Genomic DNA, 24,828 nt, shown 5'->3' with positions numbered 1-24,828 from the left:
GGTTGCGCTTATTCTGGGGCTCACATTCACTGCTGATTTGTCCCCTGGTGTGTCCCTCCTGATGGTCTAGATGTTGTTCCAGGTGGCTCACGGTGCTCTCAGCGACTGCGCCCTTGATGCTGTGGAGACGCAGAAGGAGCTCCTGGGAGCCAGTGGGCTCATGCTGCTGCTTCCCCCCAAAGTGGAGAGTGAGGACATGGCGGAGGAGGACGTGTACTGGCTGTCTGCGTTGCTACAGCTCAAGCAGCTCCTGCAGGCCAAGCCCTTCCAGCCTGCACTTCCACTTGTGGTCCTTGTACCTAGCCCAGGAGGGGATGTCATGGAGAAGGAAGTGGAAGATGGTTTGTGAAGGCCATTTCGTTTATGAACCAGCATGTTTAAAAATGGGTCGAGCCCCTGGTTTGAGGACGTGCTGGCAGTGTGGTGTGTGTAGGGAGTCGAGGGACAGCAGTGACTGGGAGCAGGGATGGGCGGGGTCAGTGCAGTGAGATGTGTTAGTTTGTCTGCACGCTGAGAGCATAAGACAGGTAACCTCTGTCTGTTTCTCTCAAAGGTCTGATGCTACAGGATTTGGTTTCAGCCAAGCTGATTTCAGATTATACCGTTATTGAGATTCCTGATTCCATTAATGACTTACAAGGCACAACTAAGGTGAGAAGTCTTCATCATTTTTAAAGGCCCGATAAGACATTTCAATTTTCCCCTTTTGTTCCGTCTTAAATGTAGTATATGTTACTGCTTGGATTTTTAACATTATATTTTGACAACTTAAGAAAATGTAAGCAGAAATCAAAATAAAAGACAAAATTTGCCTACAGTCCTGCTCTCTGAAACATATTAAATTGTTCATGTAAATTTTTTTTAGAGGTTTTGTTGTAATAGTTCCATTTTGGGAAAGAAGTGCCTGGAATTACGATGAAAGTAATTGCGGGAAGCTAGAGGGTGTGAGAGTATGTGGGTGTGCAGCAAGGTGCTGGGCTTCCTAAGCATGGGGGGCCCTGGCTTCCCTTTCTGTGCGTGGTGAAGGTGGTGTGCAGGGCTGGGTTACCTTGGGCCTGAGCCCTTCCAGGGTGACCCTGCAGGCTTTACTCCTCAGGATAAGATGGGACCTGGAGCCCCTCTCTGGGAGGCATAGGGGGCGGAACTCTAGTGCCGTGGAAGCTTCTGCCCACTTCCTAGTGTGGTTGAGAAGCTGGTGTTCCCTGTGGCACCTGCTGTGACAGCTGTGAGAGAGGTACTTTCGGGAAGCTCTTTCTGAAAAACAGGATGAACTGTTTAACTGAGTCTCTCCTGAATGTTTTTGCATCTCAGGTTTCACGGGCTGTGCAGTGGCTGGTCTCCCACTGCCCCTGTTCCCTTGACCTTTGCTGCCAGACCCTCATTCAGTACGTGGAAGATGGGGTTGGCCGTGAGTTTAGCGGCCGGTTTTTCCATGACAGAAGAGAGAGGCGGCAGGGCGGCCTGGTCTCACAGGAGCCTGGAGCCATCATTGAGCTGTTCAACAGTGTGCTGCACTTCCTGGCCTCCCTGGTGTCATCTGAACAGCTGTGCGACCTGTCCTGGCCTGTCACTGAGTTTGCCGAAGTAGGGGGCAGCCGGCTGCTTCCTCACCTTCACTGGAATGCCCCGGAGCACTTGGCCTGGTTAAGGCAGGCTGTGCTTGGCTTCCAGCTTCCACAGATGGACCTTCCACCCCCGGGGGGTACGTGCTCTTGCTAAGGGGTCCTGGCTGGGGAGGAATGTGGGACAGCTAAGTCTCCTGTTTTCCGTTCTTACTATAGTGATAATCTGGCAGGTATTGGGCGCTGATGTGAAATTTGTATGTCCTCATCCACTGTGCGCCCCCTGCTCCCACACTATACCCATTCACACCTGCCTTTGGGTTTAGGAGTCAGAGTTGGGGCTGTTTGTGGGGGGCTGTGGGCCCTTCATCACTAATAGAGCAGCCTGTGGGTGTCCGCACGGCCCAGGAAAGAACGTGGTAAGTGGTGTTGGCCTGAACACGTAGCCCAAGGCCCACGGTTTCTGAATTGACAGCAGGTTCTATCCTGCCTTTGCCACAGGGTGTGGGGGCAAAGAGCGTGGGGACCAGGCAGCCCTGCCCACATTGCTGGCTCTGCTGGGACCATGACACTCTGTTACTTTAACACCAGTGTTCCTTCTTTGTCGAAGAAACCTCTGTTCTGTGACTCTGGTTGTGCCCAGGTGAGGCTGTTGTGATGAAGACTCTATAGGTCCCCTGGGCTGGGCAAGGAGGCTGTCCCTTCCTTTGCTCACACTGTTAGGAGGGAATGAGGCTGTTTGCTACTTATGTAGTACAATACATGGCCTTGGCACGGCCACTCTCCTTTGGGCCTTTGAACAGAGGCCTCAGGTACCCTTGTAAACTTTGGGTTGTGGGGGTGCCTGGGTGGCTCAGTTAAGCATCCGACTTTGGCTCAGGTCATGATCTTATTACTGTTTGTGAGTTTGAGCTCCGCATTGGGCTCTGTGCTGACAGGTCAGAGCCTGGAGCCTGCTTCGGATTCTGTGTCTCCGTCTCTCTCTGCTTCTCCCCCCACTCATGCTCTGTCTCTCAAAAATAAACATAAAAAAAAATTTTTTTTAATGGGGTGTGGTCTTCAGTAGGTCTCATAGATGCTCGTTATTGAAGAAACCCAAACGGAAGCAAACCACACGATGTAAATATGAGCTAGGGCAAGGTTCCCCAAAAGAAGCCCAGACTTCCAGTACCAGATTCCCCTGGGTGCTTTTTACAATACAGATTTCTGGTGTAACCACAGTCCTGTATAATCAGAGCCTCTAGGTTGGACTCTGTTGTTTATTTTGTCCAGGGTGACTGCTTGCATCTCTTAACGGGACGTGGGAAGGGAGATGCTCTTTGTTCAACAGCTGTGGTTCTATTGTATTCAAATTTGAAAGCAAACTTCTCAAATACACAGTTATCTTTTCCTAAGAAAATGTGGAGTGAAGACATTTTGTGTAGTGTCCACCTATATACTCTGGCCAAATCTTATAACTGAGGAGGTGTTTTCTCTCCAGCGCCCTGGCTCCCCGTATGCTCCATGGTGGTCCAGTATGCCTCCCAGATCCCCAGCTCTTGCCAGACGCGGCCTGTCCTCCAGTCCCAGGTGGAAAACCTGCTCCGCAGAACCTACTGCAGGTGGAAGAGCAAGAGCCATTCGCTGGGCCAGGGGGCAGGGCCCTCAGTTGCCGAGATCCCATGGGATGACATAATTGCCTTGTGCATCAACCACAAGCTGAGGGACTGGACACTCCCTAGGCTTCCTATCACCTCAGGTAATTAGTGCTCGGTGCTGTGGGGTCACATCAGGAGAACTACTTGGTCCAGTTTCAGCAAAGAAAGATGTTTACTTTGATGTTTCTTTTTCTGTGGGTCGCTGCCCTTCCTTTCTATAGGACTCCCCTTTAAGCCAGTGACTTCCAGGTGACTGTTAACATTGGGAGGAGCTAGGAGTATTCCGGGGGAGCCTGGAACCATCTCCCTGAAATGGGCCCCTAGGCTGGCTCTAAGTTAGATTTCGGTAGCTCTGAGTAGTTGTACTGGTCATGCCACAGTCTGGACCTGAGCCTGTCTGAACCTTAAATGACCCATGGATGGTGAGGCATGTTTCGTCAAGCATGGGAGTCACATAAGTGCATGGCTTTAGTTAGTAGGGCTTGTTCTTAAATCAGTGTATAAGCAAACTTCAAGTGGTCACCTGTTGCTTGTTGCTCTTTTGATACTCTTTTCTCATTTGTTTTTGTATTTTTTCAGAGGCTCTGAGTGAAGATGGTCAGATATGTGTATATTTTTTTAAAAACCACTTGAAAGCATATGATGTTCCTTTGTCATGGGAACAAGCCAGAATGCAGACACAGAAGGAGCTACATCTGAGTCATGGGCGGTGAGATCTGTGTGTATTGTGTGTTTCTGTCCTGACAGCCAGCAGAGCAAACTGCATTATTCTCCTCCAGAGTACAGAGACAGAACATTAATGTTCTACACACAGAATCCAGCCCACTGTGGTTAGATTTAGACAAATACCTCAGGAACAGATCATTCTTATGCAAGCATCTCATTTATCAGACAAACCTGACCCTGAAATCATAACATAGCCAGGAGAATCTAGACAAAAGAAAGCAGACATTTCATCTCACCTACAAACCTAGTTCAAAAGTACTGAATAAAATGTGTTAGCACATATAATTTTCCAGTACATAAAAAAGTTCACAAGTAGGCTTTATCCCAGGATAAACAATGTCAACAACAGAAATCTCTTGTAATTTGCTGTCATAGAAAAATAGTGATCATTTCAGTAGGTATTTAAGTTCTTTTATTAAAATCTGTACCCTCCAAACCCAATTTATACTCATTCTTGATAAAATTTCTTATCAAACTTGGGTAAAAAAACTCTTTACCTTCATAAGGCATTTCACCATAAAACTACCAAAAAAAAAAAAAAAATCCTTCTTGCTAAGACATTAGAAATATGAATGTCAGAACAGCCTGAGCTGCCTGATTTCACTTGTTCACTGCTGTCCTGGGAATGCTGCCCTGATGCAGGGACACAGATAAGATGGTGTAAATACCAAAAAGAAGGAGTAACTGTTGTTTTTAGACAGTTAAAATTGTCACTTCAAGAAAATCAACAGTTACATCCATAGAACTATTTGGAGTTCAGCCAGGTGATCAGACAGATGGACTTACAATGTACAAAAATTCTCATTCACAGCAGCAACTAACCCTTAACATATGGACGTATACTGATCCAGGAAAGGAACTAAACCCTTGTGCAGGGAACTCTCAGGGACTTGAAGGTGCAAAGAAAACCTGAATGAGTGAGAGGTCGGCTAGCTTTGTTGATGGGAAGATGGAGTGGTGTAAAGATGTCAGTTCTTAAACTGTAAAGTCAGGGCTTTTCTAATCAAAAACCCAAAAGAGGAATTTTCCCCCTGGTCTTGACAAGTTAATTCTAAAATATATTAGGATGAGAAAATATGTAGCAATTGCTGAGAAAATTTTGAATAAGAATAACAAGGAGGTGGGGTGCCTGGTGGCTTAGTTGGGCAAGCACCCAACTTTTGATTTTGGCTTAGGTCATGATCTCACAGTTTGGTTCGTGGGATCCAGTCCTGGTTCGGGCTCTGTGCTGTTAGCACAGAGCCTGCTCGGGATTCTTTCTCTCCCTCTCTCTTTGCCCCTCCCCCTACAAACAAATAAACATTATAAATAAATAAATAACAAGGAGGATCTGCTGTGCCTCATATCAGAACATATAGTAAAGTTACAACAAATAGATGAGAATAGGAAGTCCAGAAACAAAAACCATATGGGACAAAGTACCATGCGAAACCAGTGAGGACAGACGGCATCTATTTAGAAAAAATAAAATAGTAGACCCCCTTTCTCCCTCTGTGAATATTACTTACACAGGGATTTAAGAGCTAAATGTAAAAATACGAACCTTACCAATATTAGGGTAAAATAGAACCTTGTTGATAACCTTGGGATGGGAAACCAAACTCCGAGTAGAGAAGCTCCAAGCACCCAGCTGCCCAGGAGAGAAGGTAAGCCTTTCCTGTAAGGCAGAGGTTGCCCTTCCTTCCTTTGTGCCCAAGCCTGACCCTGAGGGAAGCAGGAAGTAGGCAAGGGTAGGTCTGGGGCTCTGTGTCTACACGCACTCTCTACCTGCTGTTGGAGGAACCTTTCTTCCTCCTTCCTGACCATAAGCATTTCAAAACATGTACTTACAGTTTGGGGATAAAGTCTTTGCACCCGTCTGCAAACAAGTTTCCTGCTCCGATACTGCACATGCACTGGAAAGGGAAGAGGAATGTAGAGCATGGCCCAGAGGGGCGGGCTCCCAGCACCCAGGATCTGATGCGTGGAGCCTCTGCCCAGGAGCTCCTGGCCCAGTGTCTGTCCCGGAGTCTGCTGCTGGAGAAAGAGGAGAGCAAGAGGTGAAGTCTATTCCCTTAGGTTTATTGTGTCCGTTAGGCCCCTTCATGCTGGATTAGCAAGGATCACAGTGATGTGACTGTTTAAAAAAGAAGGCAAGTCAGATGTGTGAAGTATAAGCTCTTTGAAGGCAGAGGCATTGCCCTAGATAGTAGGTCTTAAACTGTTTGAAATCAGTTTCATTACTGTTTATTACTGAGAGTCATAAGTTTTCTGGTGGGAGAGAAAGCATGGCTGGCTGATGGAGTCTCTTCAGTGGATAGTGAGTGCTGAATGTGTGGCTGGCACTGGCTCTCTGCCCTTGGCAAGCCTGAGGGTGCCAGTGCGTTGTCCCACACCGTAGACACTCCTCTGCATCTCCCACCACCCTTCTTAATGGTTTTACTGAGAAAGAGAACCAGGAAGAAGGCAGTTTACAAGGTGGCCTTCACCCCATCCCCTCACCCCCAGCAGCCTCCCTGGGTCCAGCTTATCACCAAGGGCAGCCCCTCCCCTTGGCCGGGATCCCATCTCCCACCCACTCAGGACACTCACGTGAGCTTCTCTGTTATGTCCCCTTCCTCCCAGCACCCTAGAACAGGGAACCATGCCTGAGCCATGCTCATTTGATCGTAAACTCCTCAAACAGTGTGATCCTCCCTTCTGTCCTCCCAGTCTCTCCTGAGCCCCTCCCTGCCCCCATGTCTGCACTGGTAAGAGTCACAAGCAGCTTGCTGAACTGACCATGAGCCCCAGTCTCCAGCAGCGTTCCACACCTTTGTTCTCTCCCTCCTACCTCGCAGGAGACCTAGTCCCTTTCCTGCCCAGCTGGTAACTCCCCCTAGGGCTCTCCGGGTTCTTCTTCATCCCCCGACCCCCTCACCTAGCCTCTGTGCTGTTTGCACCCCCACTCCCCAGTGATAATCTCCAATTTCAAATAACGTCAATATTCTGACAACTCCATATCTAAAAACCCTGAGTTCTCTGAATCCAGATTTGAATGCAACGGCTTCCTTAAAATCTTCATTAGTCATTTATAGGATGCCTGATAGCCATCTCAAAGCTAACATCCCAAATCTAATTCCAGGTTTTCCCCCATTTGAGATGGTCTTCCCAGTTGATGAGATTTTGTCCTTCCAGCTGCCCAGGCCCAATGCTTTGGAATTATTCTTCCACATCCAGTTCATCCATAAATCCTATTGTCTCTATCAAAAATGTATTCAGACTTGGACCGTATGTTGCAGTGGGCTGTGGTCTAGTCTTGGCAGACCCAGTGTGAACCTTTCGTGTGAAGCAGAGGTCATGTTTTCCTTTGCTCACAACCTTCCAATGACTTCCTCTCCACTGAAAGGCAGAATCCTTATGAGGTGGGCAGGGCCTATGTGATCTGCCTCCCATTTCCTTTCTGACCTCTGCTCCTTCAACCTGTGAGGTAGCACACAGCCAAGCCTTTGTGCCTGCTGTTTCTTTTGCCTGGAACTCTTCAGCACCTCCAGATATCCGTGTGGCTCACATTACACTCATGTCCAGTCTCTGCTCAAATGTCCGCTTCTCAGCGAGGTCTTCCTTGCCTGTCCCTCAGACCCTTCCTGTCTTCATGTGTCTGCTTTGTCTTTCTCACCTTCAGACTGCATTTCCCTTTTCTTTTGTTCTTTGTCTATCTCCCCTCACTAGACTATAAGCTGCTTACAGCTGGGCCTTGTCTCTTTTCTTTCAGTGCTGTATCCCTGGTACATAGAATGGTGCGTAGTGTTTGGTGGGGGCTTGTTGGAAGAGTGAATGAATGTGTCATGATTTTCAAAGTAGACTTTCATAGGTGTGTATCGTTTAAGCAGTTGGATCAGATTGTTTTTCTTGAAAAGATCAGTGAAAAAAGTGGATGGAGTGAACATCTTACAAGTGTGTTAGGTGGTGGTGGGATATTATTTTGAGTTAATTTTAAACTATAAGCAGCAATCCACACATCTGGATAATCCATCAAGAGATAAGAATTAATTATAAATACCAAAATAAGCCAGAGAAAATAAACCAAATGGGAGAATTATGAGTAATGTTAAGTAACATGCAAAAGCAGTTGTTTGGATAAATGTGACCTTTTCTGTTAAATATAAATTGGACTTACAAATTAAAGAGAAGATTAAAAATTTTTAGGAGTGTGGTTCTGCTTCTCATAACTGTTCTACCCTTAGTAAAAAGCAAAGCTTTAAAAGGTTAAAAGTAGGGGTGCCTGGTTGGCTCAGTTGGTGGAACAAGTGACTCTTGATTCTCGGGGTTGTAAGTTTGAGTCCCATGTTGGATATAGAGATTACTAAAAAATAAAATCTTAAAATTTTTTTTAATTAAAAATATTTATAGGAGAAAAGTGAATGATAGTTAAATGTTTTATTCCTCATTCTCAAATGCTTTAGGTTTGAAGATCAGCTTCAGCAGTGGTTGTCTGCAGACGCAGGAGTGTTTACAGATTCAACATCCCTTCCCCTCTACCTTCCTCAGACCCTGGTGTCTCTGCCTCAGACTATTGAACCTGTGATGAAGACAGTGACCACTACCAGCCCTCAGGTGGGAGGAGCGTACATTTGGCATTTGAATTAGAATTGAAGACTGAGAGAATGGCGGGGAAAAGTAACATCTCCATTCATCATATGGTATTGTGATGACCAATAAATTATTAGCTTAAATTAGATCTTTTCCTAATCTATCAGTGTTATAGAGGCCCAGCTAATTCTGAGTTTCTATGTGTGAAATGAAGGGAGAGTGGAATTAAAACATGCTTACAAATTGAACAAAACCCATAACCGTGTTCTGACACGCAGTGAGGGCATTGAGGAGAATAACAAAGGTGATGACGGTGGCTTCTGTTTGTGCACATGATGTCCAAGCCTTGGCATCACCCCAGTCTTCCTCTGCGGGGTTAACTTTCCCTGAGGAAAATTAATGACCGAGGAAGGTAAGATCACAGACGTCAGGCGCTCACCCAGGAGTGTGGCTGAGCTGCTTTTCAGAGCCAGACCTGATTGGCTCCGAAGCTCAAGGTCTTTCTACCTCATGATCCTCTTTCAGTGGTAACAGAAGCAAAAACAGAGTTTTCATCATAGATTATAATGCTGGACATTTAAAAAGTATGCTCCTGGACTGGTTTTAGGAAGCCCTTCAATAGGGAAGAAAAGCAAATTAAGAAGGCATACTGTTTCCATTCATCAGTTTGGCAGGTACCTTAAGAATGTTTGTACGTTTTGACTTAATAATTCTGCCCTAAAGAAACTACCATATATAACAAAAATTGATGGGTTTTTGTTGTTGTTGTTCACCTGTAGTATTAATCATACTGCATAAAAAAATGGAAACTAAATATCCAAAGATGGGAGTCAGGTTAAACAGTTACAGGACATATGATGGAATAGCTCATAGCCCTTGACAATTATATTTTATAAAAATGACTGACACTGGAAGTGGATGATACAATGAAGAGAAACATTCTATGTGCAGGTGATACCAGCTGTATATGTATGTGCTGAAAGAGGCTGGGAGGATGTATATGATAGATGCCAAGAAACGGGTTTGTTGAGCCCTGCAGGCCACAGATGAAGTTTCTAACATGAATCAGATATACTGCCTTCAAAGAGAATATATTTGGGTTTATGGATCTCCCCAAACTATTTTTAGGTTCTTTTTTATTTAAATAGAATGAAAGGCCAAGGGAGCAACTGCAGTTGTCAGAGGCAACAGGCACATCTGTGACTGAACGGCTCAAGTACCTGGAAAGGCTGATGCAGAGTTCAAGGGAGGAGGAAGTTGCCTCTGAGCTCCATCTCTCTGCACTGCTGGACATGGTGGACATTTGAGCTACGGGACCTGAGAGAGTGAGAGTCTCCCGAAGATTTTTGCCTTTACTCGAAATAATGTTCTTCTCAGATGTTTGATGCACTGTTGGAAATGTGATTATTAATCATGCAAATAAACCATTTGAGTGTCTAATGAGGCCATCCCAAGTTTTCAGAATGAAAGGCTCTTTTCTCCTGTGTAGTGTCTTTGATATTCTTACGTTTCATCTCACATTGTCACCCACCAACATAGGTTCTGAGGGAGTTTGCAGCTTACATTTCTGTGTGCATCATTCATTTCTAAGTTGCATTCACTGATGTGTCAGACATCAGTAACACAGGGACAAACAAGACACAGGAACCCTGCTCACCAGGCCCACCTAGCTCACATCCAAGAGAGCCAACGTTATATGTACATAGCAATCTGAAGGTGTGTGCAGGGCATATCCCTGCCCTGGAAGCAGAGGGGAGACCAGAGGATTATGTGGAGAAGAGAGAATTCCAGGAGGGGAGTGCAGGGTGGAACTGGGCAGAATGTGATGTAGCTGAGAGGTTATGGCACCTGGAGGTGTCAGTGTGGTAGTACTGCCAAGTGAGGGGGGATAGGCCAGACCACAGAGACCCTTGCTGCCTTATTCTGAGTGCTGTGGGAGTCATTTGTTGGAAGATATTAGGAGAGAAGTGACTTGGTCACTTCTTTTAAAGATGGTATATAGGCAATTCTGGTCAGCAACACAAGGCAGGAATCTCGAAAGGGGTGCTGAGCAGCCATCCATGTGAAAAAGGAAAGGTATAATCTTGAGTTTGTTAGCAGTTGGTGTGGAAGAAGGATAAATTTGAGCCATCCACAGAAGGAGGTATTATTAATTTGGTGATGCTGAGTATGACCACCAATCTGAAATTGGCACTCAGCATCTCTCTATTATAATCCTTTAGTCTCTCCAAGAAGACTGTATCTTCTCATTCTCCTCAAACCTCCAGCATTCTTAGATGATGACCTTGCTTATTTCACTGAGAAAACAGAAGCACTAAGAACAGAACTTATCCCACGACCACCAAATCTACCAGCCAATCCCTACTTCCTTAGAACAAAACTATTTACTTCTTTTAGGGATTTTTTCAGTGATTAATTTCATGTTCATCAATAAAGACCTTAAATAATGCTATTTCTTAATCTTGATTTTATTTTTTATTTTTTTTTCCGCCGCCGCCGCTCTTAATCTTGATTTTAGACATTATCTGTTGATTTCCCACAATGAAAGAGAACTTAGCTCTCCTAGACTATCCTCTCTGCAACATACTTTATGCATGCCTAAATACCCACATTTCCTCTTCTAGTCTTCCAAACAGCTTGACAAAATGTGGGCTGAAGTGTGCATTCGGAGTTCAGTATGACTGTTAATACTGTTGGCCATTGAGCCCAGTATTGGTTTATGATTACACTTCCTTTAGTTATGTTAAAATTAATAAAAGGAAACCTCATTTAAAATGGAGTCAGGAGGCCAGTAGGGGGAGCTCTAGTGCTCTACCAACCGAAGACATCTCTGTAAGAGGGACATCTTGTCAGGATACTACTTGACTGTCCCAGCTGGAGGAAGGAAGGTTTCCTCCTGCCCAGGCCAGGCAATAGTCCGGCCAATGAGAGACTGCCACAGCTCAAGCAATGGGAGAAAGTTACAGCTCAGCTAATGAGAAGCCACAACACTTTCAGCATCCGGTTTACTACAATTGATTTTCTGTTTACAATAGCCCTGCCCAACTCCCTCTTTTCCTCTATAAGGCCATGTTCTGGTTTGTTCCTTGGAGTTATGGTTTTGCCTTAGCTTGCTTGTCTTGCGTTGTGGTTCTCTGTAATTCCCAAATAAACCCATTTTTGCTGGCAAGATAACTGATGATTTTATTTTTAAGGTTAACCGGTCCAACTTTTCAGTTTTCCCTGGAGTTGGTTGCCTTATTTACTTGTTTTTCTATGTTATCACTACTTCACCCAAAACTTTTTGTGCTAAGTGTAAAGTTCCTTCCAACACTGTGCTAGGCTCCACTTTCTTTTGGAGATGACCCACTGGGAAACACCCATTTTTCTGCCACAGTGTGGACATGTCCTGGATTCTGAGTCCTAGATTTTCCTCTTCCTTTGTTTGCTTTCTCATTTTGATGGAGCCCATATTCTAGCAGCCTTCTGAGCTTTCCTATCTTGTCTTTATATCTACCCTTAAATTTGATTTATCATTTGAATGAAAACAGAATTTTATTTATCTTTTATTTTGAGAGCGAGACGGAGCAAGTGAGGGCCAGAAAGAGAGAAGGAGGGACAGAGAGAGAAGCGGGCCCATCTGGAGCAGGGCTCATGCTCACCTGGAGTGGGGCTTGAGCTCACAAACCGTGAGATCATGACGTGAGTCAGATGCTTAACAGAACCACCCAGGTGCCCTATTTTCTTTTATTATTTATTTTACCTTTGAGAGAGACTGAGGATCTGAAGCAGGACCCACAGGGGCTCTGTGCTGACAGCAGAGCCCGATGTGGTGCTCAAACCCATGAACTGTGAGATCATGACCTAAGCTAAGTTGGATGCTCAACTGACTGACCCTCCCAGGTGCCCCTTATCTTTTAATTTTAATTAATTTCTTTATTAGAAAAAACGTACACACAAGTAGGGGAGAAGGGCAGGGGACAGGATCCCAAGTAGGTTCCATGCTCAGCATGGGGCCTGATACAGGGCTCAATTCCACAACCCTGGGATCATGACCTGAGCTGAAATCAAGTCGGACACTTAACCGACTGAGCCACCCAGGCACCCCGGAAATAGAATTTTAGATTGGTAATCATTCTCCTGTTTTGGTTGTTACTGTTGCTGGAAGTTTTGCAAATCATCTGTTCCTAGTGTTCTTAAATTTCTCAAAAACATGCTTGATTGTGTTGGTCTTCCTCCTCTATTACCCTCCCAATTTGCTGTGCTGAGCATTAGTGGTGCATTCCTCCCCGCCCCCCCCCCCCCCCCCCCCCCCCCGTAGTTATTGATGTGTAACAGACTACTCCAAACATATGTGGTAGCAAATGTGGGAAGGATTCAGCTGGGCGGCTTTCTCTAGGGATTGCTCACACAGTTGCAGTCAGTCACTTGAAGGCTTGATTAGACTGGATGTCCAAGACAAGTTCACTCACATGGTTGGCAGGGGGCTCAGCTGGGCCTTTCAACCTGAGTGGCTAATATGTGACTTCACTATGTGGCCATGGCAAGGTTGCCCAGGGTAGTCAGACTTCTTACATGGAATCTCAGGGGTCCAAGTACAAGTGCTCCAGTGAGCAAAATGCAACCCCAGCTTTGGAACTCATGCAGGATAACTTTCACAGCAAGGTATTACAAGTGTTCGGTTACAGATTCAAGGGATGGGATGTAGATCCCACTTCTCATTGGGACGAGTGTTAAGACCATATTGTACAAGAGCATGTGAGATGGGAGGTGTTGCAGGAATCTTTAGAAAACAATATGCCATGCTTTCTCAGCCTGGAAAATTATCCGCCTATGTTGGAATTTTTTGAAATTATTTAATATATTCTTTTCCTCCATTATTGCCTTTGCAACTCCTAATATTCAGATGTTTGACCACCTGGATTGATCCTCTAATTTTTTCTCCTTTATTTTTTATATCCTTATTTTTTATCCCACTATCCTAAAATTTCCCTATTTTAAATTGCTATTCTAGGGACTTAAAATCTGATGCCATATTTTTTATTCCTGAGAGTCTTTTTCCTTAATGTTTCTTATTTAGAGAATCCTGTTCATTCGTTTATTCAGTATATACTTTCGGAATATTTACTATCTGCTAAGCATTATTCCAGGTGCTGGGGATATGTCAAACGTCAGCCCTCACAGGGCTTATATTTTAATGGAGAGATAGGCAGTAAACAAGATAAATATGCAAACTGTTTGGTCTGCTAATCAGTGGGAAGCACTGAGGAAAATAGTGTAGGGAGGGAAAGAGCATCAGGTGGTTCTGGTTTCATGGGTGCAACATCCTACCTCTGTGAGGACATGTTTTTGTTCAAGTCCTCTTCCACACCTGGCATCCTCTCTGTTTCTCAAAATTCCCTTTTTTTGGTGTGTTTTGTTGTCTTTCTTCATAGAGGCTTTCCTCAAATGTCTGGCTCACGTTGATGAGGGGCTCTAAGGAGCTTGTTGGAAGCTCTGTGTCAAGGGTTACAACCTGACAGCCGATTGGCTTCTCCACTTTAACAGTGGGTCCCAGCTGTCAATGTTTGCAGGTCTTTTTGGGGGGCCATTTGCTCCAGAGAAATCCTCTTCTTACTGCCTGAAGTCTTATGGCTGAATGGAAGGCGTAGGACCCGGCTCCTACACGAGTGTAAGACTTTCACTCAACATTCCCCTGTCCCCCCCACTTTCAGTAGACTTCAACTGTGTCTTTCCTGAGTTCACACCTGCTCTGACTCAACTGTTACAGGCTCCCACCCAGGTAGAGGAAGGGACCTATCATCATACTGCTTATTCAAAAGTCTTTCGATTTCTGCACCTTCCTTGGATTTGTTAGCAAAAATGGTCTCTTTCTTGATGGCTTCACTTCTACCTATGGGTTTCAGCTTTTTCTGGCTTGCTAGGTCAGTTATCACTTCTTACATCACAACTTCTACAATTGTGTTGATCTCTCTAGTTTGCTGGTAACTTCTCTCCCGTTCTTTCACTGTGAGTTTTTATCTTTTATTACTTTATGTAAATAGAGTTTGGATGGGAAATGGAAGTCAATGCCTGGGCTCAGTCTGACATGTTTAACTGGAAATTCCCCCCTTAAAAACAAAATAAAACTCTGCTGCCGGGCTCTTCTCTTCACATTTCCTAACATTGCTCTTATCAGTCACCAATAAGTTGTCTTGCAACGTTTAGAATCATCAATTCTCAGACCCCATTTTACAATTCCTCTAAAACCTTTATGCAACCATGTCTTTGCCTGGCTTCCCTGACTCCACATTACCCTGGTTTTTCTCCTGTTTTTCTGGCTACTCCTTCTCTTCTGAACTGGAAACTATTCCTGCCCCAGGACTCACCCAGAAAATCTTCTTTGGAACACTCACTTTCTAGTTGATCTTGTCCAATCTCCTATTCTCAAACATCACCTAAAAATAGGTAACTCCTAAATTCCTTTCTCTAGCCTTGTCCTCTCTCCTGAACACAAGTCTACTCTAGTGTGCTCACTTACATGTCTGATGAGCATCTGTCTTAACATGTTTCCAATCTAAGTTGAAATTTCCCCCAAAACCTTCTCTACTTTTGTAAACAACACCATCATATGCCCAGTTGTTCATGCCAAAAACTTTGGAGCCTTCTGTATCCAATTTATTAAATGAGTTGGAATTGGTAGGGTGCAAGTAGAGAGAAGTATTATTTTTTCTCATGACTCTCTCTAGAAAGTCTTACCTGTGAATTCTCAGATGGGTTTTTACACTTTTTTTCTTTCCAAGATATTTAAAAAAAATTGTTATTTTGCTCATAAAAATTCCAGTACAGTAAACTATCAAAACTCAAAGTGTGCTCCAACTGAAACTGCTTCTGTCCCTTGGCTTTGCCAGACTCAGGGTTTGAGATGTCCATACTGTAGGCTGGAGCCCTAATTCCCACTCTTTGTGTTTCCACGTGGAGGAACGTCAGTGGAGAAAAACTGTTTTCTACTCCCAGCGAAGTATGGATTGGTGAATTTGGGAGAATGGACAGGGTAAAGTATGCTCAGGCTCCTCTGAGTACACTTTGTGGGCTCCACAGGCTGGTGGTATCTTCTTACCTGCACTTGGTTGCATGGTGCTCGGTGAGGCAGCTCTGTGGCCTGGAGGCTGCAGCTGCCCATCTGGTCAGGGGTTGAGAGAGATGTTTGTCTGATTTAGGGGTGGGTCAGTATTCCCCTCTTGATTGCAGATCTAAGGCATGTCTTCCAAACTAGCTTTGTATATGTGGAAGGCTGGTATTTTAATATCATCCTACTTGTGTGTCATCTTCACTAGTTTCTGAACGATGACTGGAAGAGGCAAGTGTCCTTTACTGACCGTCTAAAACCCCAATACTCATTCCATTAAAGGGAAGGTGTGTGTGTTTCTTCTTTTCCAAGGAGCCCCTCCCCCACCGCCTTCCCTCTGGCTTTCGGTGGTTCACACGTGGGGTGGAGGGGGCGGCGCGGGACCGGAGGGATGTCAGGGCTTCTGTCCGCAGAGGACCAAATGCTGGGGCGGCCTGTGGGTTCTTGAGGGGTTGCCTCTGGGCCCTGTGGCTCTTGTCCCTCCGGGTCAGCACCGTTTCCTCCATCAGATGCCCTCCACTCTCCCCGCAGCCCAGGTTTCTGCTGTGCACCCCTGAGGGCCAGGCTGTCCCCACCCCAACTGTCCCTTTCAAGCTCGGTTACTCTGTGTCTCCACCTTTATCTCCCTTCCCTTTACTGTCAAGCCCTTTCACCTTTAAGTTATCCTGGGGACTCCCTGACTCGGGGCATCCCTGTGAGTAGCCGAGGCTGTCCCCGAGCGTCACCTGTCGCCCCCGCTTGGCCCTCCCGGGCCCCTGGGCCCGGGGTGGGGGGTGGGGGGCGGTGGAGGGGGGGGGGGCGGAGGCTCGCCTCACCAGGCCCATCCCCATCAGGGCAGCTCGGGGGCTCAGCCTCCCGGGGAGCCTCGCTCCTGTCAGCCTCCTCCGGGTCCCTACCGCCTCCCTCCTCCGCCGAGGAGGCTTCCCACCTCATCGCCTGAAGGCCCAACCTCGAGGCTTCCGTCTTCCCCTCAAGCACTCACCTCCAGCTAGCCGGCCTCTCCCTCAAGGGCAGGAGCTCTTCCCTGCCTGTGACCTCAGCCTGAGCCTCTCTCCCAGATCGCTCCCGCCAGTCCGCCCTCCTCGGGCGCACCGGGACCCTCCCCACGCGGCTCTAAGGCTCAGGCACTCCTCCTCACCCTCCACGCAGCTCGCCACCTGGAGCTCCAGACCCGACTGCAGGCCCCGCCCCGCCTAGGCCACGCCCTCGTCGCGCTGGGGCGTCTGGCTCTCCACCACTGAGGCGGCCGGGCGCGCCCCGGGCCCACCCTCGCGGCGTTCTGATTGGCTGCACGGACATCGGCCCACCGCGCCCCACACGTCGCCCGAGGCGCGAGTCTATGTATTGAGCGCGCGCGGACCCGCGCCAGCGCGCGGGTGGGGAGCATCGCGGCCGCCTTCATGACGGAGGGCACGTGAGTCTCTGCTTCCCGGGACCCCTGCGCGGCCCTAGCACGCCCGCTGGACGAGGCCGGGACCCCCGAGAAGGGAGGGAGCGGTCCGGAGCGCGGCCGAGGGGCCGCGGGGGCGGGGGCTTCGGGGAGAAATCCGGCGGCGGGGGCGTAGTGGCCCAGCTGGCGCACTGAGAGTTCTCATTTTGTGAGCTGAGGAAAACGGTGGCCTGTCTGTGGGCTGCCGGAAGGGACGGCCGCGGCCTCCGGGCTCCGACTTGGGAAGAACGGGCAGGACGGCCTCTCACCGGAGCGCGACCATTTTCAGGTGTCTGCGTCGTAGAGGGGGCCCCTATCGCACCGAGCCCGCCACCGACCTCAGCCGCTGGCGCCTCCGAAATGAGAGGGGAAGGCAGACGTGGACGTATTTCCAGGAGGGGGAGGATCCTGGCCGCGGGCAGACCCGGCTGGAGGCGCACTCCCTGGGACTGGACCCGGTAGGTGCCCGCGCCGGGCGCCGCGGGCAGGTGGGAGGAAGCCGGTGCGCAGCCCCTGCCTTAGCGGGGAGCGCCGGGCCCGGCGGGGGTGGGGGTGGGGCGTGCGGACCAAGATGTCCCCTAAAGGTGGGCCGGGCTCCTCTGCTTCAGTCCCCTTAGCACCAAGTGACGCGGAGGAAACCGCTGCCCTTTTGAGAAACACGTTTTTGATCCAGGGAATTGCATGTGAGCGATTCGGCTGGTGGAAGGAGTGTGCAGCGCCGGGCGGTGGGGCTACTCCCTGGGGCCCTGTCTGCCGCTGCCACCTGCCGTGCCGTTCAGTCCAGTCCCGTCCCGTTGGCGGCCCTTCCCGAGAGAGGCGGGGGGGGGGGGGGGGGGGGGGGGGGGGGGGAGGGGAGGGCAGGCCCGGGGCAGCACTGCGCCCCTCCCGCGCGCCTGGACATCATCTGTCTTATTGATTTTAGACGTCCCAGAGAAGTTATGAAGAAATTTGAAAATAGTGACTGGAAAGCAGGAGAACGTAGAACCTTCCTTTTGCCTCTTGAGGTGGCAGTGCTTTCGAAGAGTTGTAGACTTTTGATCCAAACAGTTGAAACTTGGAAAGTAATTTTGGCCTGGCTGTAGGTGCTGAGGGTTCTTCCTCTGGCCTGGCCACAGACCCCTCATCTCTCCTCTCTTTTGTCTTCTGCAGACCGGTTACTTTAAGGACTTGCCCAAAGCCTGCACAGCCCATGAAGGGGCTCTGAATGGGATGACATTTTATGTGGGGCTGCAGGCTGAGGATGGGCACTGGGCAGGTGATTATGGCGGCCCACTCTTCCTCCTGCCAGGTAGGTGGGTGCTGCCCCAGCTTGTGGGTGAGGCCGTCCTGGGGTCCTGGTCGGGCCCGGTTCAGGCCCTTGGTGAATGCAGCGTGTGAATGAGTAAACAGGTGAAAACCCAGGAGCTTACTTGGAAGATGTCTCTGGAGGGTTGCCTTGTGCCTGTGTTGTCCTGGTGTTGGTGCTGGGGAATGGGAGTGCCATCCCCAGTGTTCACTGCCAGCCCAGTGTTCCCGTAAGGGAAGCAAGGGGTACTCTTGTGGGGACAGAGGAGGAGTGGCTCTTGAGTCCCAGTACAGAGCGGCAGGGACACTCCAAGGGGGAGGACCTAGCCTATGTAAAGGCGCTAGCTAGAGTGGGCAGGTGAAGGGTGGGACCTTTTTAATTTTTTTAAGTTTATTTTTAATCTCTACACCTAACGTGGGGCTCGAACTTACAACCCCTGGATCAGGAGTTGTGTGCTCTACCAACTGAGCCAGCCAGGTGCCCTGATGGGTGGGATCTTTAAGGCTTCTTTGGGCAGGTTGGGGGAGGCCGGACAGCTTGGGTGTGTGAACTTAACCTTGAAGGGGTGACTGAGGGAGCCAGGGCAGGGAAACTGCAGGTTCAGTTGGTTGAGTCCTAGGAGGATTGCACTTGGGCCTCCTGGGTACTGAACTGGTTTGGCTAGGTAAGGCCATTGTGTTCTGAGAGTGTTTCACTGAAGAAATACTTGGCCATGTAATGTGAGAAATCTGCTTTGAATTTATGTAGAAGAACTCTTTTCTCCTAGTGGGAGGAGCATTGGGAATCCATTGTGTTCTCGTCTCTCCTGGGCTGTACGTCATTAGATCTTCTTATCCAGGAACACATGGGCATGTCCTTAGGGGCAAGTCAAGGGGCTTTTTCTTCCCTTGGCCCCACTAGGAGCCTGTTGGGACTATTCCAGAGGTTTTCGTAGGGAAGTAGTGGCACATGATCCCACTGGTCTGCTTTGATCCTGGGCAGAGTGACAGGACTTCACTGTGTCTCAGCGACCTCATCTGTGACATGAAGATGATGAGAATCAGGTTAGGTCATACACGTACAAAACCAGGCATGCAGGGAGCTCTTGGTCCTGCGTTATTTTAGGCTTGCTGCTGCAGCTCTGGGCTCATCCAGCTGGGGCTTCTGCTCTGTACAGGCTGTAGGTTGGGGCTTTTCCTGGGCTTCCCCTTTTTGGACTCTGGATAGACCTTCCTCAGGTTGATGCTGTCCTGTTCAGAAGTACCATTCCAGCGTTCTTCCGTGGCTGGGTGAGCTTTGACTGGTCCTTCCTTTATCTGCTTTAATTTGGAAAATGCTCCTGGTTGGGGGGGGGGGGGGCGCGATTCTGTATAGACAGTTCCTGACTGAGTGTGGTTCATGTGGCATTGACTATTCCCAGGGGTCTTTATGGGGAGGCAATGACATGGCGCTGGCTTGCTGTGACCCTGGGTAAGGTGACAGGACTTCACTGTGCCTTGGCTGCCTCATATGTGATATGGGGAGTTGGATTCAGTCATACATATACATATATGCATCACTGTGGTGAGCCCTGATTCTAGGGTCCAACCCCCTGGGTTCCCGCCCCAATCCCACCACTTGGGGCCCCTGCCTCAGTTTCCTTGCCTGTAAGATGAGGGAGACACTGGTTCTGTTTTTTGCCCACGTGTGTTTCTTTGTCTTGACAGCACTGTAACTGATGAAAAGAGATGGGCTTGATTTGGGATGACTTTTTTCTGTGAACCTCTGTAGCATCTCCAGATCTAGCTGTCCCTTCTTCCGGGCTGTGTCTGTGTGTGGCCATGTCTTCCAGGGCTTGTGATGCCTCTGATCTAGAGCCAGGCATGTATCTCATGGTGCATTTTGGCTAAGGCCTACCCTAAGACACCTCTCCCCTTGCAGGGCGCTACAGCATGTGACTGATGGAGCCAGTGCTGGGGGAGATAAGAGTGGGGTTGAAGATGGCCTGGGAGCACCATGTTGAGGAGGGCTAGGCTGGGTAATGTTTATTGTCCTTTTCCCACGTTTGCAAAGTGACATATGCTAGTAAAAAACGTATAGGGGCTCCTGGGTGGTTCAGTCAGTTGAGCATCTGACTCCTGATTTCAACTCAGGTCATGATCCAGGGTCGTGGGATCAAGCTCTGCATCCGGCTCTGCACTGAGGTTGGAGGCTGCTTAAGATTCTCTCTTCCTCTTCCCCTCTCCCCCTCTTGACACACACACACACACACACACACACACACACACACACACTCACTCTCTCTCTCTCTCTCTCAAAAAAAAAAAAAAATTCCTACGTGTGGTTAAAAAAAAAACGTATAAAACAGAGAAACATAAGCAATAAATATTCTGTCCAGGGGTGACCCATTTGGTATTTCTTTTCCAGCAGGTATGGACAGTATTGCAGGACCCTGAACTTGGGTGGGTGGGCTCTGCATACCCTATGTAAGGAGTGTCCTGTGTTGTGGCTGCTCCCCGGGCCCTCACTCCCAAAGTCCCTCATGAGGCCAGGAGGAATAGCCTTCTCTGGCTTGTTTCCATGCAAAGGAGACCCAGCTCCCTGTTGGGTTGAGAGGAAAGGGGCCTAGGCTTGGCAGTACTGAGTGTTCCTCCTCCCAGTAAAGGAACATCCTTTCTGCCACACAGGTCTCTTGATCACATGCTATGTGGCGCAAATCCATCTGCCAGCCGGATATAAAGAAGAGATAGTGCGGTACCTGCGGTCAGTGCAGCTCCCTGATGGCGGCTGGGGCCTGTGAGTCATTTTGTTACTGCACACATGTGCTTACTTGTGCACACATGTTCATATGTAGGAGATAATACCTGTCAAGGGTGGGGTGACTAGCTCTGGACCTGGGTGGGTCGGGGGGAGAACCTGGGAGGAGGGAGGTTGGCTGGATGCTGTGTGCTGAACTCTGGTTTCCCAAGGGTCTTACAATAGGTGGCTACTTGCTTTCTGGGCGTTGGTTTCATAGCTTATGTTGTACCTGGACTTTATGACTGGTTGAGAGGCTCTTGAGACCCACACCCCCCAGAAAGCCACCTGGCTGTTATTGCTAAGGCAAAAGGAAATTGTTCTGGGCCCTGGGATGGCACCAGGGGGGCCAGGTAACCCTCCCCAGGTCTCAGTGTGCCTTTCTGACACTTAGCACACTCTGGGAGCAGGGCCTTCCCCCAGGGTGGTCAGCTGCCTGCCCACCTTGGTCATGGGCTCTGCTGCCCTTTGTTCTACACCCAGAGATGGGGTTCTTTCTGGTGGGCTGAATCCACACCACAGGGATTCTCCATTAGAATTCTTGAAGGACAGCCCAGCCTCTCTTCATCCCTTGACAGAGTTGTGGGCCTCAAGCTTAAGGCCTTGGCTCTCGGGCCTGCAGGTCCCAGGGCATCTTGGTGGATGTTGAAATCTCACTAGTGCCCTTGGACAGGCACAGGGTCTTGGCCTTACCTGCCATGTTGCCTCTGATGCTTGTTCTGTGTGCTGTAGTGACAAAGGAGCCTTAGTTGGATTTGCACCCTGGGACTGGTCATGTTGATTCAGGCATGGGAAGTAAGCCGAAGAGGCAGGCAAGTCCTGCACAGGCACTTTTGGAACTGTTCAATTATGGGAGGCACGTGAATTCTTACTGGAAAATTGCTGTTCTGTGTTTTATTATGTTGCCATGTTGTATCAGTGTAAGGTAATTTAATATTTTTGATTTTCTGAGGAAATTTTGCTGAAAACCTTGCTTAATTCCTTACAAGTGATGAAACATGGCATTCTCTCACTCTGTCCTTTGCTCCCCTAGGCACATGGAGGACAAATCCACAGTGTTTGGGACTGCACTCAACTATGTATCTCTGAGAATTCTGGGTGTTGGCCCTGACGATCCTGACTTGGTACGAGCCCGGAACATTCTTCACAAGAAAGGTACCCCTGACACAGCGTGCACTGGGTTAAGGGTCCATATCACCTGGGCATAATGAGCTCTAGCAAATGAGAACTAGAAAGATCAGCCTCCATTTGAAATCCTGGGTGAAATATGTGAAAAGGGATCCATCAAAGCAGAAAGAGATGGACACATTCCAACCTCACTGGTATTGTTTCAAAAGGGAATTAAGAGGGGCGCCTGGGTGGCTCAGTCGGTTGAGCGTCCGACTTCGGCTCAGGTCATGATCTCATGGTCCGTGAGTTTCAGCCCCGCGTCGGGCTCTGTGCTGACAGCTCAGAGCCTGGACCCTGTTTCAGATTCTTTGTCTCCCTCTCTCTCTGCCCCTCCCCCGTTCATGCTCTGTCTCTCTCTGTCTCAAAAATAAACGTTAAAAAAAAAAAAAGGGAATTAAGATAAGTACATAATCCCGTTTGTCTCACATAATGGCAAAGACTCAGCCAGTAGTCCGCCAGTGTGCTTCTGGCAGGGCTATACCTGGAGTGGCTTTTCTGGAGGCAGCTGGCTCTGCTTAGCCCACAGTCACCCTCCCACACACCCCGTGGGGCTTCCAGCAGATGGCGCCTCTCCCTCCCCTCTGGACTCTGAAGGTGACAGATTATAGCTCTGGGGGGCGTCTTGGCTCCTGCTGCTCTACAGGTTGGGCAAGGTCTCTCCCATTTGTGTGTCACAGACGTTCCATGATCTGCCTGTCCTCCTCGCTCTCGGTGCTCACACAGAGGCCTCCCGTCAGTTCCTTGAGGCCCCTTCCTACCTTGGGCCCTGTATGTGGTACTTCCTCTGCCTAGAGCCTCCTGACCCACTCCCACCCTGCTGCCCGGGAACTTCTACTTAGCCTTCATCCAGCACTGTGGTTGTCACTTCTGTGGGAGCCCTTCCTGACCCACCAGGCTAGATTAAGCCTCTTGGTGGACATTCTAATAGATCCTGCGTTGTTCTTCACAGGTTTTGTTCTGATGGTGAACTCGTCGTTAGCCTCAAGGCTGTTTTCTGGTTCCTTGCGTGGTGAAGGAGTTTCCTAGTAGCTTTGTGGGTGTTTGACTTTACACACCTGGGTTTGGGGTGAGGCCTTGTTGGGAAGCATGTCCTGGACACTGTTTCTGTGCCTAGGCCTCGTGCTTCTGGAAGTGGCCCCAGTTTGGCGTCTTGAGTGTCTCTGAACGCCATGTTGGGGCATGGACATGTCTGCCAAGTAGGGAGTCCCAGATGAGGAACAGTTAGGTATGGTCCCCCAAAGAGAGAAAGCTGAGTGTATGCTCACTTCCCCTCATCACCTTCTCTAGGCCTGAGGCTGCTGCGTGCATCTGGGCCCCTCGCCTGCCCAGGTAGCTGCCTTCCTGCAGGTGGAGGCTATGAATGTCTGTCTTGGGGCTGGACACACTTATTCTGGGGAAACAGCTGGTTCCACTCAGCAACTGTGCTGTTGGGTGGTTCTGAGCAGCTCTGGAACCTGCTGCTCATCTGGGGTTGGAGGATCCTTAGCACTGTCTTCAGTTCATGTGAGAAGAGGTACACGTGATTTCTGAGGAGCTAATCTTCATAGTAAGAGGCAGATGATCTGGGCCTTTTCTCTTTTGCAGGTGGTGCTGTGGCCATCCCCTCCTGGGGGAAGTTCTGGTTGGCTGTCCTGAATGTTTATAGCTGGGAAGGCCTCAACACTCTGTTCCCAGAGATGTGGTATGTTTGTCCTTCTGAGGTTGATGTGTAGCTGGGTTGCCAGTGCCTTGCTGAGTTGTGTGACGGGCCCTGGATCGCTTGCTGCCTGTTCCCCAGATGAAGAGGCGGTCCATTCTGTGAAGTGAGGCTGTGTTAGGCTCCTGGTGGAGGCCTGCTTGGCTGAATCCTGCAGACAGATGGAAGGGGTTCCCAGTTGGGCAGGACGGAAGGAGGTACCGTGGGGGTGGGCCATGTGGCAGGTGGATGGGGCCCTGCAGGGCTGGGAGAACCAGTGCTGTCCTGTGTCTTGTTATGGATGTTTTGAGCATCTGTAGAAGTGGAGACAAGAAGGCAGTAGGCCATGCAGGCCTTGCCACAAGCCTCAGCACTGGAGTGTGCTGTGTTGTTTGTTCTGTTCCCTTAGCTTTCTGCTGGTGAATGTGAAAGTTAATCCCAGACATCATACTTTATCTGTGAACACTTCAGTGTGTATCTTTAAAAGAGAAGAATTTCCATGTTACAACAGAACCACAATGCTTTTTAAATACTCCGTAAAATCGGGGCACCTGGGTGGCTCAGTAGGTTGATTATCTGACTCTTGATTTCAGCTCAAGTCGTGATCTCACTGTTCAGTTTGTGAGATTGAGCCCCATGTCAGGCTCAGCGCTGATAGCACGGAGCCTACTTGGAATTCTTGCTCTCTCTCTCTCTCTCCCCTATCCCTGTCCCTCCCCTGCTCGTGGACATGCCCTTCTCCTCTTTCAAAATAAATAAATAAATAAATATTTAGTCAAATCAACACTAATGTGATACTTCCAATCAATGATATTCACATTTTGTGAATATCTACTGAAAGCTATGGGCGTCTTCCCAGAGAACATTCACGTGTGTGTAGATCCCTCAGAGTCCCCGTCAGGAGGTGAGCCCCCTGCTAGAGCCCCTGCTGGCTCCTGGGAGCACACGAGTG

The 24,828-nt window shown here is 48.8% G+C and overlaps 2 protein-coding genes across 9 annotated transcripts in view; both read left to right on the top strand.

The window, feature by feature from the left end:
- Positions 1–9,930, top strand: part of MCM3AP (minichromosome maintenance complex component 3 associated protein) — a 55,635-nt gene extending 45,705 nt beyond the window's left edge. For 2 of the 5 annotated variants that reach the window (XM_058732309.1, XM_058732308.1), the window contains exons 22-29: positions 71–341; positions 554–651; positions 1,312–1,702; positions 3,043–3,300; positions 3,779–3,908; positions 5,758–5,964; positions 8,350–8,500; positions 9,625–9,930. In XM_058732309.1, the coding sequence (XP_058588292.1) occupies positions 71–341; positions 554–651; positions 1,312–1,702; positions 3,043–3,300; positions 3,779–3,908; positions 5,758–5,964; positions 8,350–8,500; positions 9,625–9,783 (1,665 nt within the window). In that variant the 3' untranslated portion in view covers positions 9,784–9,930. Of the gene's footprint in view, positions 1–70; positions 342–553; positions 652–1,311; positions 1,703–3,042; positions 3,301–3,778; positions 3,909–5,734; positions 5,965–8,349; positions 8,501–9,604 lie in introns of those variants that run through there. The other 3 variants (XM_058732310.1, XM_058732311.1, XM_058732312.1) reach the window with 3 other exon arrangements.
- Positions 9,931–16,868: 6,938 nt separating this feature from the next.
- Positions 16,869–24,828, top strand: part of LSS (lanosterol synthase) — a 43,696-nt gene continuing 35,736 nt past the window's right edge. For 2 of the 4 annotated variants that reach the window (XM_058732302.1, XM_058732301.1), the window contains exons 1-6: positions 16,869–16,977; positions 17,282–17,450; positions 18,142–18,280; positions 20,923–21,031; positions 22,065–22,186; positions 23,786–23,882. In XM_058732302.1, the coding sequence (XP_058588285.1) occupies positions 16,964–16,977; positions 17,282–17,450; positions 18,142–18,280; positions 20,923–21,031; positions 22,065–22,186; positions 23,786–23,882 (650 nt within the window). In that variant the 5' untranslated portion in view covers positions 16,869–16,963. Of the gene's footprint in view, positions 16,978–17,281; positions 17,451–18,141; positions 18,281–19,529; positions 19,546–20,176; positions 20,274–20,922; positions 21,032–22,064; positions 22,187–23,785; positions 23,883–24,828 lie in introns of those variants that run through there. The other 2 variants (XM_058732304.1, XM_058732303.1) reach the window with 2 other exon arrangements.

Source organism: Neofelis nebulosa, chromosome 5, assembly GCF_028018385.1.
Source record: "Neofelis nebulosa isolate mNeoNeb1 chromosome 5, mNeoNeb1.pri, whole genome shotgun sequence".
In the NCBI taxonomy this organism is placed as follows: Eukaryota; Metazoa; Chordata; class Mammalia; order Carnivora; family Felidae; genus Neofelis; species Neofelis nebulosa.
Note: the sequence above shows the minus strand (reverse complement) of the source record. Positions and strands in the feature narration are given on the sequence as shown.